The 19,545-nt window shown below is 33.5% G+C and overlaps 2 protein-coding genes across 4 annotated transcripts; both read left to right on the forward strand.

Annotated features, from left to right (window-relative positions):
* Positions 1 to 55: 55 nt before the first annotated feature.
* LOC146897716 (putative E3 ubiquitin-protein ligase RHB1A) lies at positions 56 to 5,517 on the forward strand. 3 transcript variants are annotated; one of them, XM_085734895.1, is made up of 5 exons: positions 56 to 186; positions 990 to 1,165; positions 3,671 to 4,043; positions 4,546 to 4,655; positions 5,001 to 5,517. In XM_085734895.1, the coding sequence occupies exons 2-5, from the start codon at positions 1,103 to 1,105 to the stop codon at positions 5,028 to 5,030; spliced, it is 576 nt and encodes a 191-aa protein (XP_085591021.1). In that variant the 5' UTR covers positions 56 to 186; positions 990 to 1,102; the 3' UTR covers positions 5,031 to 5,517. The 3 variants fall into 3 exon arrangements, with proteins under 3 accessions (XP_085591021.1, XP_085591018.1, XP_085591020.1); XM_085734892.1 differs by having other exon boundaries at positions 56 to 122; XM_085734894.1 differs by lacking the exon at positions 56 to 186 and adding an exon at positions 517 to 567 and having other exon boundaries at positions 988 to 1,165.
* An 8,010-nt stretch (positions 5,518 to 13,527) lies between these two features.
* On the forward strand, positions 13,528 to 16,598 carry RLK4 (receptor-like protein kinase 4). The gene has a single exon (XM_085734896.1). It carries the CDS (start codon positions 13,711 to 13,713, stop codon positions 16,222 to 16,224), a length of 2,514 nt encoding a protein of 837 aa, XP_085591022.1. The 5' UTR covers positions 13,528 to 13,710; the 3' UTR covers positions 16,225 to 16,598.
* Positions 16,599 to 19,545: the final 2,947 nt, after the last annotated feature.

Raw genomic sequence — 19,545 nt, forward strand, 5'->3', positions numbered from 1 at the left:
TACACTCTCAAAAGCCAATACAAAACAAACGAGTGGGGCGTGTAATCAATTCTTTACACATTCACAAATCACAACCCCTTTCGTGTAATCCATTTCCCATTTCCTCATTCTTCCTTAAAAAGGTACATTTTTTCTTTTTTCTTTCTTTTTGATAAGTAACTGTAGTAACCCTTATTCACTGCATAGGTTAGGGTTTAATTATGCTCTCAATTTTGATTTCAATTCTTTTTTCTTGTATTGTTTAGCGGATATTGTTATTGATCAATTGAGTTTTCCTTGTTAAAGTGTTTTTTGATGAAATTTTTATCTGGGTGGGTTTGGTTTGTTTGATAGATGCTAATGCTCTTATGCTTTTATTGATTATGTGGATTTTTGTTGTATGAAAATATAATCTTTTGTTGAAATTTGCATGATGATTGCAGGATTATGTAATTAGGATGATTCATGAATTTAGATTAAATAATGGCATAATTGAATGTAATCTCCCATGTTGATGTTGTTTCAGTGTGGACACCGAATACATATTCGATCAGAAGTGTCGGTGCTAAAGAGCTTGGGGCTGATTTAAGGAAATAAAACTTTTCTATTTTTTTTTTTTTTTTTTGCAACTGTATAGTGTGTACTCTATAAGACTATATGCTATCTATGAAGCACATACACGGACACAGTGTAGACACCGGCAATAGTTTAAGAAAATGGAAGTAATTGAATGTAACCACAAGTGTCCATGTCATGACTAACATGTGTCGGACAACGAACACTCCTTCAATTGTTCAATCATAAGTGTCAGTGCAACATAGTAATGCAATTTGTTGTTTTATTTATCAAATTGAAATGCTTGTTGCCTTGACTATGTGATTAATCATTTCACTGTGCTTGTTTGAGTAATCTCAAGTTGTCTTTACTGCAATGGCTTTATAGGATATATTTAAGTCTATTCTAATGTGAAGTATATTGGTAAAGTTCTTATTTTATACTTTTGATTGCAGAATAAATGTGTAAAGTCTGGGGGCTTCTGATCCACTTTTGGTACTAAATAACAGAAGAGAATGGGAATGTGGGTAGTTGGTTTGATTAAATAACTGAAAAGAACTGCTTAAGAATGGGAGGTTGTTGTTGTTCTGCCAGAAAAACTCATCTGCATGGAACTCCAGTGTATTACTATGTCAGTAAATTCCTATACTCTCTTATCTCATGTGTAGCCTATGTAGCATGTATATGGTAGCTAATAATCATCTATCTAGTGATGTTACTATTAGTTTATGTCATGATGAAGCACTGGCACAGATATGGACACCGGACACGACACTGACTTATAGACATCGATAAGAATTTGAGAAATGAAAATGATTGAATGTAACCACATGTGTCGGTGTTGTACCGGACACACCTTCACTCTGAAGTGCCGGTGTTACATACTCATGAACTCTTTGACCATGCTGAATGAAAATAGATTTATCATGGAAGATGCTGCACATTGATTCAAATTGAATATTGTGTATTGTATTTTCCTTAAGTTCTTTTATATTATATCTGTTGATTCATGAGTCTGCTTATGACCCAAAAATCAGAAAATAAAAAAAAATTACCCTACTTTCATGATTGTTACACTCTAGTGTTAGGTCGTGAAGTTGTATGTGTTAATGACTCTAGGTGTCAAAATTGAGTCAATTTGCATATAAAGTCGTTTTTATGCAAATTTGTGTAGACATTGCATAGAATTGTGATTCTGAGGATGATTGGACCAGTTGAAACATAATGATTATATTTCCCCAGACATGCCTAAAATGACAGTGGTTCATTTTATTTGAAAACATCTGAAGTGCAACTCCTGAATGTTAAAGCTAAGTAATCCCCCAAATACTGACCTCATAGTTATTGAGCTCACCTACTCAACATGACGGATGCATCTAACATCTCATTGTGAACCCTATGCAAAGGAGGTGAAAAATGCTTTAGTGAGTTTCAACCCCATTGCTCTAAGCAGAACAGAAGTCACGAACTAGAAAACATGAGAAAACTCATTGTTGCGAGTTTGCAAAGAACCTCACTGGCCAAAAAGATGAATGGCCCAGCTGAAGAAGCTGAAAACTCACTCTACTAAGCAAAATACAATTCTGATGAGGGGAACCCAGTCTCACCATCCTTTACTCTTTCGAACTTGTGATACTCTTTTTGTGTGTAAGAGTTGTGAAACTATCTTGTGATTTGTTTTGTCCATCAAATTTGCATTGTGATGCTTGTTTGTATCTGGTCTGGTAATAAGCTCATAAACTCCAAGAAAAACTGGTCCATGGAAACATGATTTAGATTTAATTATTAAAAATGTTGAAGGTTAATTCAGTTTGGGAATTCCAAGTCACCATAATAATTCAAATTCAATTGAGTAAATCTGTTACTCCTGCGATCTTACTTTATTACTTTCTAATAGTCCCTCTCATCTATATTTGGATGATTTTCCCCAGTTATGTTTACTTGTTGAAGGATTGTTCAAACTATTTTATAGCCAACTTGTTAGAAGCTGTAAAAATAGTTTATATTGGTGATTAATCGTGCTAACCAGATCTGACCTCTGCATTCTTTGATTTACAAAAATCACTTTTTTCATGTCATAGATGAAACTAAGATTTTTATCTGAACATCGTGGTTATTCCATTCAAACTTAGAATTCTAATGGCGTAAATGGCTTGTCAATGCCGTTGTGGTGAATAAAGAGATTTCGAAACTTTGGATGTAAAATATTATCAAAGCCTTAAAAATATGATTTTTTCCTGTAAATGCCAAGGTGAAACTCTGTTTGAGAACATGTTTTTCTAAAGAAATCATACTTTTATCACTGTTGCATTAATGTGTAAGGGTTGTAATTATGAACTTTAAATGCAGGCTTGCACAACATTGATGCAGTGGACTTCTCAAACCACATTATTTTCTTTTTTTCTTTTTTTTTCTTCACATTTTCTCGTAAACCACTGAAATGAAAATGAACAGTTAAATTTGACAAATTAGAAGCTCACTCCTGGAAGGAGTCATCTAGAAAGACGATATTTGGAGTTGTCACTTAATTGAAAGATACAAAAGTTTCCTAAGTAATTATTGTTTGAACGGATGAGAGTAACAGAAGAAAGCTTAAAAATAAATGTTTTATACCCTTTTAACATTTGGCAAGTCGGTCTTATTTTATTGTTATTTTAATTTCTTGTAATGACAAGAAACTTAAATAAAATCCTTAACTAGCTTCCTAAATGTATTGTAACTTATGTGGTTGGATTTGGCTTTTAGTTAATAGTATGCTAAGAAGAATGAGTAGAGGAGAGCAACTTCATTGTCATGTTGCAATTTGCAAAGATTTTGTGGTGGCTTAAACAAATTTTTTATAGATGGATTGTATGTATTATATTATAAAATTTATTATATCATTTTCCATAATATCTATGCTTTCTTCTCTTTCTCTCTTGCATGTAAAGAGAAACTTTTCAGCATTTTCCCAGCACATCTGTGTTTTCAGGGAATTTCAAATGTGAAGGTGGCTAAGTTATAGTTTAACTTAATTGTTTTCATTTTTCTCTTCAAATTAAGTGCTTGAAAAATAATTTGTCAACAGGTTTATTATTTTAGATGGCAGTTTATTTGTTATGAACGTATTATATTGAAGTATGAAAAACTCTTTCAGTGCCCACCGATTTTAGAAGAGCACGATCCTTTGGCTTCTAATGATACTGCAAACGATTCTCTCACTGCTGGATTACTGGTAGGCTTGAACGTGGAAGAATCCACACCTGATACTTATCAGCCTCCTCCTGCACCTCTGCCTTATGATGTGGTCTTGGGAGTTCCAGTGTCAACAAACTCTGAGTCAGGCAAAGACACGGTTAGTGGTAGTAGTTTTGAAACTTTAGTTACATGTGAAGATATTGAAGAATCTGACCTTAAAGCTCAAGCTAAATCTGCACCAATATCTCCAACCAAGGCAGAACTGTGGAAATCAAATGAACCTCATACATTGGTGATAGAAGAAGAGGATGGCTGTCCAATTTGCCTTGAAGGTGAGAAGAAGTTATTTTTTAAACTTTGATTTTTTAAACAATTTGTGATTGTTTCATGATACTCTATTTAGTACATAATGTTGTCAAATAGCAACTGGGTGCGGTTATGGTGCATAAGGAAATCCTTATGCACCCTGCATAAATCCAGAAATGGTTTTGGAGTACAACTCACAGAAACCATTTCCACAGTAAAATGGTTTTAGAGTACAACATACTATAATTTTATGCAGGGTGCTGGAAACCATTAAGTACATCTAATGGTTTTGGAGTACAACTCACAAAAACCATTTTTGGATTTATGCAGGGTGCATAAGGATTTTCCTTATGCACCATAACCGCAGCCATAGCAACTATAGCAGCGTGCTATAGCGTTGTAGCATAGCAGAATTGAAACAGTCTGTTATTTTCAGTGATCCACTAAACATGCTTTGATACGAGGGATAAGAACCAATAAGTTCTGACTCTCAGTGGAAACTATAATTTGAATTTGTTTTTAATGCAGAATATGATGTTGAGAATCCTAAAACTCTTTCAAAATGTGAACACCACTTTCACCTGGCTTGCATTCTTGAGTGGATGGAAAGAAGTGACTCTTGTCCTATATGTGATCAGGTTTGTCATTTTACATAAGTTTTGCTTGTTAACTGTACCATGATTCGAGATGCAATTCATGTACGAAATAGATATACACTTGGGATTCGTATTGATTGAGTTTGTTTTGTCTTGAATCGAGATACAACTTGCATGTATTTTATGATACTAATAACCATGCACTGTACCATGAAAAGAGGGTGTTTTATGGCTTCTTCTGTTGGCAAACAAAGTTCTGCTGTTTCTGTTAGATGTGAATTATTTGTTGTTGTTGTTGATGTTAAAATTCAATCTGGCTGACCATTTTTATTTTGTTTGTCCATTATGTTGAGCTATAATGAAATACTCTTTTTCCTCTTGTTACAGGAAATGATATTTGTTCAAGAACTGGACTAGTTTGGTTATTTCAAAAGAAAAGCTTGCTAAATACATGAAGAATAACTAGTTTGATGATGGCACTGGTTCACTTTCAAATCTACAAAAAAAAAAAAAAAAAAATTAAAAAAAGGTCTCTTTTAGTGGGCCAAATTCATTATGTATACAGTCTGTTGTAACAAAGGAGGATTTTGATAAAATGCTACACCACATTGCATGTCTCAATAGTGAAAGAGTGCAACCTTTCTCAAGACAAAGAAATTCATATTCACAGAATGTTTATTTTTTTTATTTTCCTCGTGTTGTTTTTCTGCTCTCCGTTTTCTTGTACAAATTGCTCACATTTATTTGTTTTTCTATGTTAATTATTTTTCTTCTGGGAAAAGAAATGTTTACAGATCTTGTAAATAATGTCTGTTTTACGTTTTGTCGCACTCTTGTATATATTCTGCTGGATATGTGCCATGGGTAATGGCCATGTATGCATTTTTAACTTCTTTCTTTTCCATTATGCTTTCTTAGTTTTGACTCCTCTACAGTGAACAAGTGAACAATTTACTTGTACATTAAGTTAATAATATCTACCATTCATGGATCATGAATAAATCAACTGTTGATGTTAAATGCACATTCGCAACAGATCGTAGATATATTAGACTATCGAACGTTGATGGTCGAGAGTATGTACTTCACTTCACCCATTGTTCACCTTAGAGAAGCTAAATCATGATGTTAAAGGGTAATCATGAACATTGTTAATGTTAATGAATGTTAATTCTGCCAGTTTGCTGTTTGAAAGTGATCTCAAGATCTAAACATTCTAGTTGTTGTGTGCATGTGTGTACACAGTTTGGCTTAGTCTAAACTCCAAACTGCATGTGACTCAGCAAATTAAACCAACGACACAATCAGTTCAAAAGATAGTATAGTACACCATTAATATCTCCCTACCCTACTTCCAATATTCAAACAGTGAATGTATCAAATCAAAGTCATACAATACAATATTTTCCTTTTATTCCCTTCTTAAATTCAGAGCCAAAGAATCATAGAAACGTTCCTCTTACGTTTCATTTTTCTTCTTGGTTTGGAACTTTCTCTGCAGCATTATGCCTTGGTTGACAAGATAGCTATGGTAGTAGAATACCATATAAAATAAAGAGAAGTTTGCTATGCTGAAATTCCAGTGGATTGGCAATGCTTAGTTCAGTCAAGGGAAAGAAGAAAAAAAACAGTACTAATGGTTCATCATTGGAGTAATAAATATTGGTTATATGCATTGTAGACTCACTCTACCCCACAATTAAGCATATTTTGGTTTGAAAGAGAAAAAAAAAAAAAGCAGTATATATTTAAGAGTAGTATTTTTTAATCCTCTAAAAATAAATATTTTAACAATGAGGTTTTTTTCTCAAATTTTAACAGTGGGATTAGAAGGTTTGACTTGTATCTTTTTCCTTTTAAAATATAGTGTGATTAGAATAATTGATTTTGGGTGTGATTCATGTCATTTTATGAAAAAATATAGTGATTGAACTCAAGTTGTTAATGAACTCTTACTGAAATAAATTGTTTAGAAAAACCTGAGTTCGATTCATTTTAGGTATGACAAATTTTATCGTTCATGAGTGATTAATTAAGTTTCTCAAACTGCTGAAAATTCTTCTACAATCATCAACAACTCTTAAATATTGACAAGGTCCACCCCACTTTTGCATTCTATTTGTCAACAACAACCCTTCTCACATGACAGGTTGTACTTACAGTAGGCCAACCCTTCACTAATCAAAACTAATTTTGGTACACTCCTTTCTTAAAACTAAACACACATCCAATCCAATTTGATTAATTTTGATATATTTTCGCCTTAATCTTAACTAATGGACCGACCTTCCATTCTTAACAGTGGTACAATTTAATCTTTTGTACGAGAATATCTCAGATTTGAAAAGTTCCATAGGCTACACCCTACAAGTTTGGGGACCTGGGATTTCAAATCAAGACAATATATATCGGGTCCAGACATCAATATGAAACTTTTTGGCTCGGTAACAATTAGGAAAATGAATAACAAATGGATTGGTCCTGGTGTAAACTTAGGTTGGATGGAGAAAATTCATCTTACATGTCAAACAAATTCTCCGATAAAAATTAGTCATCACTAGACTTTTGACTCGTGCGTCGCACGGGTTTTCTCGACTATAATAGAGACCAATAAATAATATTTAACCCGTAAGATCATTGATATGGTAGAAAATATTTTCTTAAAAAAAACGCAAGAGGATAGGAATGAAATTGGTGTGCAATGCATTTTTTAGATGGAATTTGTTAGGTTAAATAATTGCAAACCTAATAAAGCAAATGAACGGGAAAAAAATTAGGTTAAGTTGCTGCAGACGTAACAAAATTAATAAATAAAGATAAGGATGTCAAAAACAAAAGGCATGAAATTAAAAAAAAATCCAAAAAAGAAGTGTAAAATTCTTGATAAAAAAAAGAGAGTATAAAATAGAAGGATCATACGTGATCATTGATACGGTAGAAAATATTTTCTTCAAAAAAAAATGCAAGAGGATAGGAATGAAATTGGTGTGCAATGCATTTTTTTAGATGGAATTTGTTAGGTTAAATAATTGCAAACCTAATAAAGCAAATGAGCGGAAAAAAATTAGGTTAAGTTGCTGCAGACGTAACAAAATTAATAAATAAAGATAAGGATGTCAAAAACAAAAGGCATGAAATTAAAAAAAAAAATCCAAAAAAAAAGTGTAAAATTCTTGACAAAAAAAGAAGTATAAAATAGAAGGATCATACGTGATCATTGATATGGTAGAAAATATTTTCTTTAAAAAAAAAAAGCAAGAGGATATGAATGAATTTTATTTTTTTTTGAAAGAGGATATGAATGAAATTGGTATGCAATGCATATTTTTAGATGGAATTTGTTAGGTTAAATAATTGCAAACCTAATAAAGAAAATGAGCGGGAAAAAATTAGGTTAAGTTGCTGCAGACGTAACAAAATTAATAAATAACTAGACTTTTGACTCGTGCGTCGCATGAGTTTTCTCGACTATAATAGAGACCAATAAATAATCTTTAACCCGTAAGATCATTGATATGGTAGAAAATATTTTCTTCAAAAAAAAGGGCAAGCGGATAGGAATGAAATTGGTGTGCAATGCATTTTTTTAGATGGAATTTGTTAGGTTAAATAATTTCAAACCTAATAAAGCAAATGAGCGGGAAAAAATTAGGTTAAGTTGCTGCAGACGTAACAAAATTAATAAATAAGGATAAGGATGTCAAAAACAAAAGGCATGAAATTAAAAACAAATCCAAAAAAAAAGTGTAAAATTCTTGAGAAAAAAATATAAAATAGAAGGATCATACGTGATCATTGATATGGTAGAAAATATTTTCTTCAAAAAAAAAAGCAAGAGGATAGGAATGAAATTGGTGTGCAATGCATTTTTTTTAGATGGAATTTGTTAGGTTAAATAATTGCAAACCTAATAATGCAAATGAGCGGGAAAAAAATTAGGTTAAGTTGCTGCAGACGTAACAAAATTAATAAATAAGGATTAAATAGGAATGAAATTGGTGTGCAATGCATTTTTTAGATGGAATTTGTTAGGTTAAATAATTGCAAACCTAATAATGCAAATGAGCGGGAAAAAATTAGGTTAAGTTGCTGCAGACGTAACAAAATTAATAAATAAGGATTAAATAACAGCAGAAAGATTTCTAAGATGTTCATTAGTAACTAATCATGAATAGGTCTGCAAACTAGAAAAGAACCACGATAGTTGTCTAAATCGACCACCATATTATTTTCTTCTTCATTAGAGTTTGAATCCGTCATTTAACTCTTTAAATTATTTTTAATCTTTAGATGAAATTGGTTAAGCTACTCAACCATCTAATTTCCCTTAAAAATATTTATTTCTTTTAAAAATATAATATTTGTTCCTTTATGAAAATAGTAGTAAACGGGGTTTTATCGAGCAGTATCCACTGTCATTTACGCTTTTCTTGGTAAAAGCTTTTGCTTTTGTCTCATTGATCTTTTTGGTCTGGTTTTAACATGCTTCTGGATTCTTTCATTTGTTTTTTCATATTTTAATAATGGTCCTTCACTTTGCATGCTTTTTTTTTCCTATTATAAATTAGTAAAGATATTTCGTTTTTATCAAAGAAATATAATTTATTTTCATGGAACCCTATATTTTAATTATTTTCCCATTTCCTGCGTTGAAAACAGATAACTTGTGATGAGTAGACTTGAGAACATTTGTCTGCCACTAGCATACACCATCTCACTCTCCCTGTCTCTCTCCAACTTGTCATGTACCAAAATAACCCTCAACTCTTTGCTCCTTTTTTTTTTTCCTTTACATTTTCAATATTTCTTTTTTTATAAAAATAAAAATTCAATAGTTCTTTGGGTGAGATTTTGTAGTTGTATTATGTATAAGATTGTTTTAATCATTAGATTAATTACTTTTTGTAGTTGTATTATGTATAAGATTGTTTTAATCATTAGATTAATTAAGTTTTTTTTTGTTGTAGTGGTCGGGATTTGAACCCCAGACTTTGCATATATAATGGATTGTTCTTTGGGTGAGATTTTGTAGTTGTATTATGTATAAGATTGTTTTAATCATTAGATTAATTACTTTTTGTAGTTGTATTATGTGATTGTTTTAATCATTAGATTAATTAAGTTTTTTTTTGTTGTAGTGGCCGGGATTTGAACCCCAGACTTTGCATATATAATGGATTGTCCTTACCAGTTGAGCTAAGCTTATGATGACAGATTAATTAAGTTTTATCATTAAATTAAATGATATATAATGAGTTTTATTGATTTAATAGTAAAAATAAGGCTAATGCTAACATGTGCCCCAAGGGCACGTATTAAGGAATTTAAATAGAAATAATGGTCTTAAAAGTTGTGCATTCAACCTTAGTCAATTTTTTAAAGTCAAAATTTTGATGTTTTCTATGAAAAACTTCTAATTTTGGATTTCTTAACTTGTGCCCCAAGGGCACAAGATAACAAGACCCTAAAAATAAACTTGTATAAGATACGACGTTATCTTATTTGTTTATTATAAAATTAGCTATTAATACAATCATGATAGTTTAGTAAAAAATTACAATCATGTTAATAATTATGTATAATCATGAAGGAAAATTTCATGCATTTTCCCTTTCAACTTTGTTTGAAAAGTCCTTGCTAAAAAAACTTGGTTTGAAAAGTCTTCACCATTCATAAGTACTCAAGTCCCATTGGTCTAATTTGGGCAAAATATATATATTAATGCAAAACTAACTCGACGACTCCACAAGCTATTATGGTAGAAATAGAAACTATTAAAGCATCTTCAATAGAAGATTCATCCATGGTTAAGAATGAAGTTTTTGAAGTTCTTGAATGACATAAATTCTTCTATTAAAGTTCTTGACCGGACATATATTATATTCTAAAGAATTTAATTTATATGCGCTGTCAATGTAAAAGTCTTTTACACTATCAACCATTTATAACCATCAAATTATTAAAAACGTTCGACTTTAATCTAAACTATTTCTAAAATCACTCATATAAGTGGTTGTGATTTATTACAACAACAATGTATGAAAATTAATCTATATAATTGAAACGATTGTATCATTAAATAAATGGGGAAATAGTCACTTTGGTCCTTGAATGAGTGACGAGTAGTCACAATAGTCCCTCAATGTATCGAAATAGCAAAATAGTCCCTGATCGTACACTTTGTTAGTCAAAATAGTCCTTGATATTAAAATGTTTCGTTAATATTGTCATATCAGTCCTTCAATTGACTTACTTATTGTCATATTAGTCCTTATACGTACTTATTTATTGTCATTTTAGTCCTTATATCAAAAGAGTTATTGTGAGCATTAAGGGGTTATTTAAGCTTTAGGGACTATTTTGACTAACAAAGTGGAAAATCAGGGACTATTTTGGAATTTTGATACATTGAAGGACTTTTGTGACTATTTGCTACACATTAAGGGACCAAAGTGACTATTACCCCTTAAATAAATATTACTCAGTTGATGACATGCCGATGAATCATTTCTTGTCCAACCTTGGGAAGCTATTCTCTTTTGAGTAATGACAACTTTGTTGACAACCTTGGTTTTCTCACTTTTTATTGGTCAAAAACAATGGAGAGAGAAAAAGGAAGAGAGGGGATAACAACATCATATGAGTATGAGACAGAAAGTTGTCCAAAAGTTGTCAAAAAGTGGTTGTCAAAATATCATTTCTCTTCTCTTTCAACACTTCAACAGAGCTTTATGTCATATTGTTTATAGTTTTTCTAATCACGGTATATATAGAGTTTCTACTATCTTTTAACATCTACTAATCGCCACTGAAAAATTTGTTGTGTACATAATAAGATGATTTTATTGTCTTAATTCTGAACCTTCTTAAGAACAAAAAGTGTAGATCAACAAGACATAACCACTCAAATCAAAACCATATGCTAGTATTTATAATTTATAGTATACATTTAAAAGTTCATGCCGTTGCCAAGTCAATTAGCGAAAGTTTGTTTTGTAAAGTTGTTTATGTGAAGTCACCTCTAATCATCTATTAAATAAACCAACAGAGATATCATGTCAACTTAATATAATAATTAGATAATCCGAATCATCTAAGATAAGAGTATTGGCTATTAAGAAACAGCTAAATTTTATATCACGATTTATTAGTTGTCAAACAAGCCAATAATCAACAGTTTTGTACTCTTTCAAGGAATAAAAGAGATGGTGATCTTTATAACATCTTTATTTTATTTTTTTTTATGAGGATTGATGTGGGAAATAGCTATCTCTTTGCATGATGACATAATGGACCCTCAAGTTTCTTTTTCCCCGATTCAATTAGTTAATGAAGTTGTGTTTTTTCAAAACGTTGAGTGGTTTCATATCCTTTATACATATGATTATGATTAAGTAATAAAGTCAAAAAGTATCTTAAGTGAATTTTAAAAAACACATTTGAGTTGTTTTCATATCCTTTATTCAAAAGATTCATTTTTAGCATTAATTTGGCCCCAAAAGTATCTTAAGTGAAAATTTAAATCCACGTGCATACAATTCATTAGCATAAAACTTGGTTTGCACTAAAGTTGATTTACTTAGATTGATTTGATGAGGTTGGTTTAGAGCATCCACAATGGAGACACCCATTTTTGGGTACTTAAATGGGTCCCACACGTACACATCACTCTTTTATCATTTTTTAATAGTAGTACCTAATAAGCACTCAATCCCTCCAACCCAGATCTCACACAAAGTTCTTAAATGGGACCCACTAATCAACTATCAATAACTTTATATCACTACATTTCAATTTTTTAATATTAAAAGTGTGCGGGTCCCGTTTAAAGTTGGGGGACTTAAATAAGACCCCGGGTCTTAAGAGACCCCCAAAAAAAAATTCCCCAATGGGGGTACCTATTAGGTACTGTGTCTTAATTGGTAAAGACACCACCATTGGGGATGGTCTTAGGACTTCAAAGCGCGATCTTCTTAATATCTTATGTTTGATTCTCCGATGTCAATTTTATTAAACTAGTTTAACTTTTAAAAAAAATGTTTTTGTTTTATCAAGTGACCTTAGTGCAGTTGAATAAGACATTACATGATTACTAAATTTTATTCCTGGGTAGAAAATGTTTCTCGAATAGGAATATTTCCCAAAGAAAATAGTGCGAATAAAGTTCTCATAAAATAGTGCGAATAAAGTTCTCATGAAGGTGAAAATAAATTTATGAATAACTACCTATTAACCTTCATGTTTAAAGGTTCCCGAAAATATTAAATATTATAATATTAACTAACCATCTTTTTTAAAAATACCTTAGAAAGTTATTCCTAAAAATAAATTTAGTAAACTTGAAACAAACACCCCCTTAATTCAATAGTTGATTGACTCACAAAGAAAAAAAAAACAAAACAAATGAGAGAGAGAAAACGCATGGACCGAAGGTTAAGATCAGGGCAACACCAACGACATGAGAGAAATTGTATGAGATGATCCAAATCCATCACATTACATGATATATACAACAACGGTTGAGGTTTAGACCTCTAGACTTCATTTATTCATCTTTGAATTATTTTGACTTTCTTTCTTTCATTCAATTATAATTTTTTTTTTATCAAGTAGCTTAGTGACTAGATTCATACACATTATAGTGACTAGATTCATACACATTATGTGTGGAGAAGTGGGGAATTCGGAATTCGAACCCGGTCACTGCACAAATTATTCCCGGTAGCTACCAACTGAACTACACTTACGGAACATAATTTTTTTAATCTACTTAAAATGATCAAATAAATAAATAAATCACTTATTTTAAGACAGAATGTATGTATAAGGATAGTTTGGACATTACAAAGTAGTATGGCTGTGTACTAGTTTGAAAATTAAAGATTAGAAAAAAGGAAGCAAAAAAGCAATCTCTGTTACCTGCCATTTTGGTATGTAGGGAGAAGAAACCATCACAGCAGCACAAACAAACATAGCTCTACTTATCTTTCTTCCAGTTCCAACATTTTTCCCTTCTTCCTTCCCTTCCCTCCGACAACCTCAAAAAAACAACCACCATGAACAACTAACCTCAACACAAACAAAAACAAAACAAACAATGTTCCTCCTTTTCCTCTTCCTTCTCTTACCTCACTTCACTCTTTCCAACACAATCATTTTATCACAAAACCAAACACTCTTAAGCCAAAACCAAACCTTCCAACTTGGTCTCTTCAACTTTGAACAACAAAACAACAAACAACCTCGTTACTATCTTTCCATCCGTTTCAATTCTCTCCCTTCTCCAAACATCATTTGGGTCGCAAACCGGAATAAACCCATTTCATCTCTCACCGGTTCAGCTCTCCAGTTAACCCGAACCGGTCAACTACTCTTAACCCAAAACGACACCGTTTTATGGCAAACGAAAAACACTCTTGAACCCCTTCCTCAACTGAATTTGTTAGAAAACGGAAATTTAGTTCTGGTGACTAAAAACGGTGTCGTTTTATGGCAAAGCTTTGATGAACCAACTGACACGTGGCTACCAGGTATGAACTTAACTAGGGTTCATAACTTACTCTCGTGGCGCACGTTAACGAATCCTGGTAATGGTTTTTATTCACTGCGGTTAAAACCACCGAACTACGGTGAATTTGAGCTTGTTTTTAATGGCACCGTTTCGTATTGGGACACCGGTAAATGGACTGGTGGAGCATTTACCGGTGTTCCTGAGATGACGGTGCCTATTTATAGATTTGATTTTGAAGATGCTTATTCGCCAATGGCGTCGTTTGGATTCACCGAACGGGCTTTGGAGAACGGTGTTAGACCGCCTACGATGTTTAGGGTTGAGCCGTTTGGTCAGATGAGGCAGTATACGTGGTCGAGTCAGGCCGGTTCGTGGAATATGTTTTGGTCGAGGCCAGAGTCGATTTGTTCGGTTAAGGGTGTTTGTGGGAGGTTTGGTGTTTGTGTTGGTGAGGTTTTGAGGGTTTGTGAGTGTGTTAAGGGTTTTGTGGCGGTGGACGGTGGTGGATGGGGTTCGGGGGATTATTCGGGTGGGTGTTGGAGAGGGGAGAGGGTTTGTGATCATGGTGATGGTTTTGAGGATTTTGGTGTTGTTAGGTTTGGTTTTGAGAATGTGAGTAGTTTTAGGGCTAAATCTAGGAGTTTGTGTGAGCGTGGTTGTTTGAATTCTTGTGATTGTGTTGGTTTGAGTTTTGATGAAAAGAGTGGGTTTTGTAGGAATTTTTTTGGGTCTCTTTTTGATTTTCAGAATTTGACTGCTTTGGAGAGTGGTGGTGGTGGTGGTGGTGGTGGGAATGGGAATGTGTTGTATGTTAGGGTTCCTGGTGAGGTATCCGAGGGGAAGAATCAGAGGTTGAAGGGTAAGGTTTTGAGTGGTGTTGTTATTGGATGTGTTTTGTTTTTGGTTTTGGTTTTGGGAGTAGTTGCGGTGACTTTGATGGTGTTGGCGAAGAGGAAGCGATTGAAGGAGAATGGGTTGGAGGAAGATGGGTTTGTTCCTGTGTTGAATTTGAAGGTGTTTTCTTACAAGGAGCTTCAATTGGCGACTCGAGGGTTTTCCGAGAAACTTGGGCATGGTGGGTTTGGGACGGTGTTTCAAGGGGAGTTGAGTGATTCAACGGTTGTTGCGGTGAAGCGTTTGGAGAGGCCGGGAGGTGGGGAGAAAGAGTTTAGGGCCGAGGTTTCAACAATTGGGAACATTCAGCATGTTAATCTTGTGAGATTAAGAGGTTTTTGCTCGGAGAATGCACATCGACTTTTGGTTTATGAGTACATGCCGAATGGTGCCCTTAGCGCTTATCTGCGAAAGGAGGGGCCTTGTTTGAGCTGGGATGTTAGGCTCAGGGTAGCAATTGGAACTGCTAAAGGCATAGCATATTTACATGAAGAATGTAGAAGTTGCATTATACATTGTGATATCAAACCTGAAAACATTCTTTTGGATAGTGATTTCACCGCCAAGGTTTCTGATTTTGGATTGGCAAAGTTAATTGGTAGGGACTTCAGCAGGGTGTTGGCAACCATGAGAGGTACTTTGGGATATGTAGCACCAGAGTGGATTTCTGGCGTTGAAATTACTACTAAAGCTGATGTTTACAGCTATGGAATGACATTACTAGAACTTGTAGGCGGTCGCCGGAATGTTGAGGCACCACCTTCGTCTGGTGATAGAAAGAGTGATTGTGAGACAGGAGACAGGTGGTTCTTTCCTCCATGGGCAGCACAGATGATAATCGATGATAATGTGGCTGCTGTGGTTGATAAGAAGCTTGGAAATGTATATAACATTGAGGAGGCTAAGAGGGTTGCTCTGGTAGCAGTTTGGTGCATTCAGGATGATGAGGCAATGAGACCAACCATGAGTATGGTGGTGAAAATGTTAGAAGGGTTAGTGGAGGTGGCTCTTCCACCGCCGCCTAAGTTGCTACAAGCATTGGTTACCGGAGAGTCCTTTCGTGGTGTCAAGGTTGATTCAAGTAATGCGGTTTCTACTGCTGGCAGTTCATCTTTCTGCGACAACATGGAAGTGTCTGTTGCTGATTCAGAATCATGTATAGGAGAAGTTTTTTCCCCACCGGATGGCATTGTCAATGTTCGATAACAAAGAGCCGATTGTAGCCCAGATCTATGAAGCACAGAAACTTACACATCGAAATCGGTAATAGTAATTTGAGACACTAACATGTGTTAGACACCGGTCACGCCTTCAATTTCAAGTGTTGGTGCTTCATAGGTCCAGATTATAGCACTTTAAGCTAGTATACCACTTCTCCATCTCCCCTCACCTTTTTTTTTCCCTATCTAAGGAGAGGGATTGGAAGAAAAAAGTACATTGGAAGTGTTGATGTAAATGAGTGGCTGTGTTGTACAACTTTTGGTTATTTGGAATTAGGATGTTGGATAATGAAAGAGTGGATTCCCAGCTTCTAATTTCCAATATTTTTTCCAGCGAAATGAAATCATTAACTTTTAGCATGTGCATTTGATCACTTGTTTTGTGACATTAGATATCAAAATAAGTTTATGTTTGACATGTATTGTATTTATGACAGCAATTATCATGACTCAATTTTGATATCCCAGCTGATGAAGAAAAAAAATGTTGAAGACTTGATTGAAGAGGTTACAAAATTCTGCAAATTTTTCTGCAACTTTATAACTTAAGCTGTGTCATACACTGCTACAGCATGGGATTATGCAAATAGCATAATTGACTCATTGCAAGTTCTGTAGCATTTGAATCCATTTAGCCTTATTTCATAAAATCAACCATACCAAGAACAGCAGAATTACAAGTTTAAGAGTGATTTATTACTTTTCATATTTTGCAACAAGCAAAGCTACAGTAATGATTTTTTACTGTGTCATGTAGTGGCTAATCACATGATCTAAGGGTTAAATAAGGAAAAGGAGGATTAGAGGAGTGAAGAAAAAATCACAACTATAGCCAGTGTGGAATACTTGTGTTGTTGGTTGTTGACTGTATCTAGTTGCTAACAGACAGCTAAGTGATGAAATCTTTCCAAAGTTGTTTACCAAAAAACTCACTCCACTCAATGATTCCTTTTTTATTTCCTTTGATGTTTGATGTTACAAGGTATGATTTGAGTAGCCAATGATTTTGTTTCTTAGTTTTATTATTTAATTACAGTGATGGGAGAAGCACATTGTTTTACAACTGGTTAGATGTTGATATCTAAAGTCATTTTTATAACTTTAAATAAATATGACTGGTTAACTTTTTTTTTTTTGGACAGAATTGGTTAATGTTGCCTGTTTCATTGGTCAATTCTTCAGTGTGAATTTTTCTATTGTTGCTAGTGAAAGCATGCAGCATCTTACATCGAGAAGCAAAAAAACATGTCTTGGTTATGACCTTCTCTTTTCTGTTGTTTGTTTATGGTTTGTTTTATCTTATTTTTTATTTTGTTTTTATGAATTTATCAGTATTTAAATTTCTATATTCCATTTTATGAAACATAATATAGTGGGATAGTTGCCTTTTAAATCACATCAACATTTGCATTTTCAGTATAGTTAGGTAGATTTAGGCTTTGTGGGGTCCAGGTCATTTGTTGTGTATTGATCAAATATACCATAAACCACAGCCAAACAGTTTAGACCTTTCATTAAGATCAATCAACTCATGTTTGGACTTGTATTGAATTTGATTTGATGTACATACTCTGCACTCATGTTTCAACTTAGTGCGTGTTTGGTTACACGGTCAAAAACAGGAAACGCGCTTCCATCTGTTCAAAAGCACTTTGAGGATGTTTGGCTCTCCATAACCCTTCTGTCGCCGCCTTGCTTTTGACAACTTGAATCGATTTTGAAAGAAGCTACTATTCCTAGCTTCTACAAATCGATTTCCTACACCTTAGGTTTGGTTTCTCTCAATTTCTCTTTTTTGCCCTTACCTTCACCGCCACAAATCCATGTTGATCTGAATTTTTCAAATTTTTTTTCAAACATTGAAGGCAAAGCTGTTTTTTCACCTGTATAATAACTCTATGCTTATCTAAATTTACTAATCTCTTGTCAAACATTGAAGACAAAGTTGTTTCTTCACCTAAATCATAAATTCATTAAACTCTAATTCCTTATTTTGACAGATCAAACCAACTTGTTCGCCTACATGAAAACTTCTTTATATATGTTGGCTCTTCTCCCAGCCTCTTATTCCCTCATTCACGCAAGAAAAGGAAGGAAAATAAGCAAAGTTCCAAATAGCAGCAGTGTAGGATACCTCAAGGTAAGCTCAAATTTTCCACTTGTGTCCATTAATTTAGTTATGAAAACAGTGCATTTGATGTGTTTGATAAAATGCCTAAATAAAGAACTATTGTTATCTTTTGTTTTCATTGACCATAGTTGTGATTGCTTCTATGTTTTGTTTGAAATATTAATGATATTTTGAAAATAGCTTCTATGATTTTCATTAAATGATAGTGATATTGATGAATGCTATTTTCATTACATGAATGCTTTATATTTACTCTTAACAGGTTTTTTATTACTAATAAAAATGCTATCTGTCTTTGTTCATTTGAAACAAAATAAAGTTTCTTGCCTATTGATGAATGCTATCTGTCTTTGTTTTGCTAGTGATTTGGATCAGTTTTTGGTTAAGTTCTGTTAACTGGACTGCCTCTTCCTTCTGGTGTTTCGGTTTGCTGACATCAGTTGGGCAAACATGTGAAATCTGCACAAATATATAGTTACAAAGATAAGATCATAATAAAAAGAGAAGGCTCTATTGTGAGAGTTCACTTTAGAGGAGCCAGATTTGAAGTTCTGATGTTATTCTCATATCTCAGCTGGTGTTTTTAGTTGGCTGCTGATACAAAGCTTATTTTATGGTTGTTCTAGGTAAGGGTTGGATCGGTTGTAGGTCTATTGTAGGCAGTCTTTGTAGTTGTAAGATCTTGATTTCATGCCATGAACTCGTGACTTTCTAGTTACACTACAGCAACCCCAACTATTGCACCATGGGGCTCCTCTGTTTGCTCTTCGATAGGTGAAAAAAAAATCAAGGAAACATACAATTTGTTTCTTCTATTGGTGTTACAATTTCTGTGTAACTTACAAATGTTGTATGACTAGATAGTCCTGGGTTCAAGCAGTCGAATCAGTTTCTTGCAATGTAAATTCATGGTAAGATTGCCTACAATAAACTCAATGGACCAGTTTTCCCTTTTTTCTTTTACTATCAGTATTACATTGTGCTTTGAATTTGGATGATATACAGTTTTGTTATCCTTCTGGTATTTTTAAGAGTGTTCTTGAGCACTTATGTATGGTCCATGGACAGGATGCCGTGTGCTCTTGACTTAGGCATATTGGTTCTTTTCCTGTAATGATAGCCCTGTATCTTTTGTTACAACATAAATTGCATGAAATTTTAAATTACTAACAAATT

The sequence above is a fragment of the Medicago sativa genome, chromosome 8 (genome assembly GCF_051527215.1).
Source record: "Medicago sativa cultivar Bolivia chromosome 8, Bolivia_mono, whole genome shotgun sequence".
Taxonomy (NCBI): domain Eukaryota; kingdom Viridiplantae; phylum Streptophyta; class Magnoliopsida; order Fabales; family Fabaceae; genus Medicago; species Medicago sativa.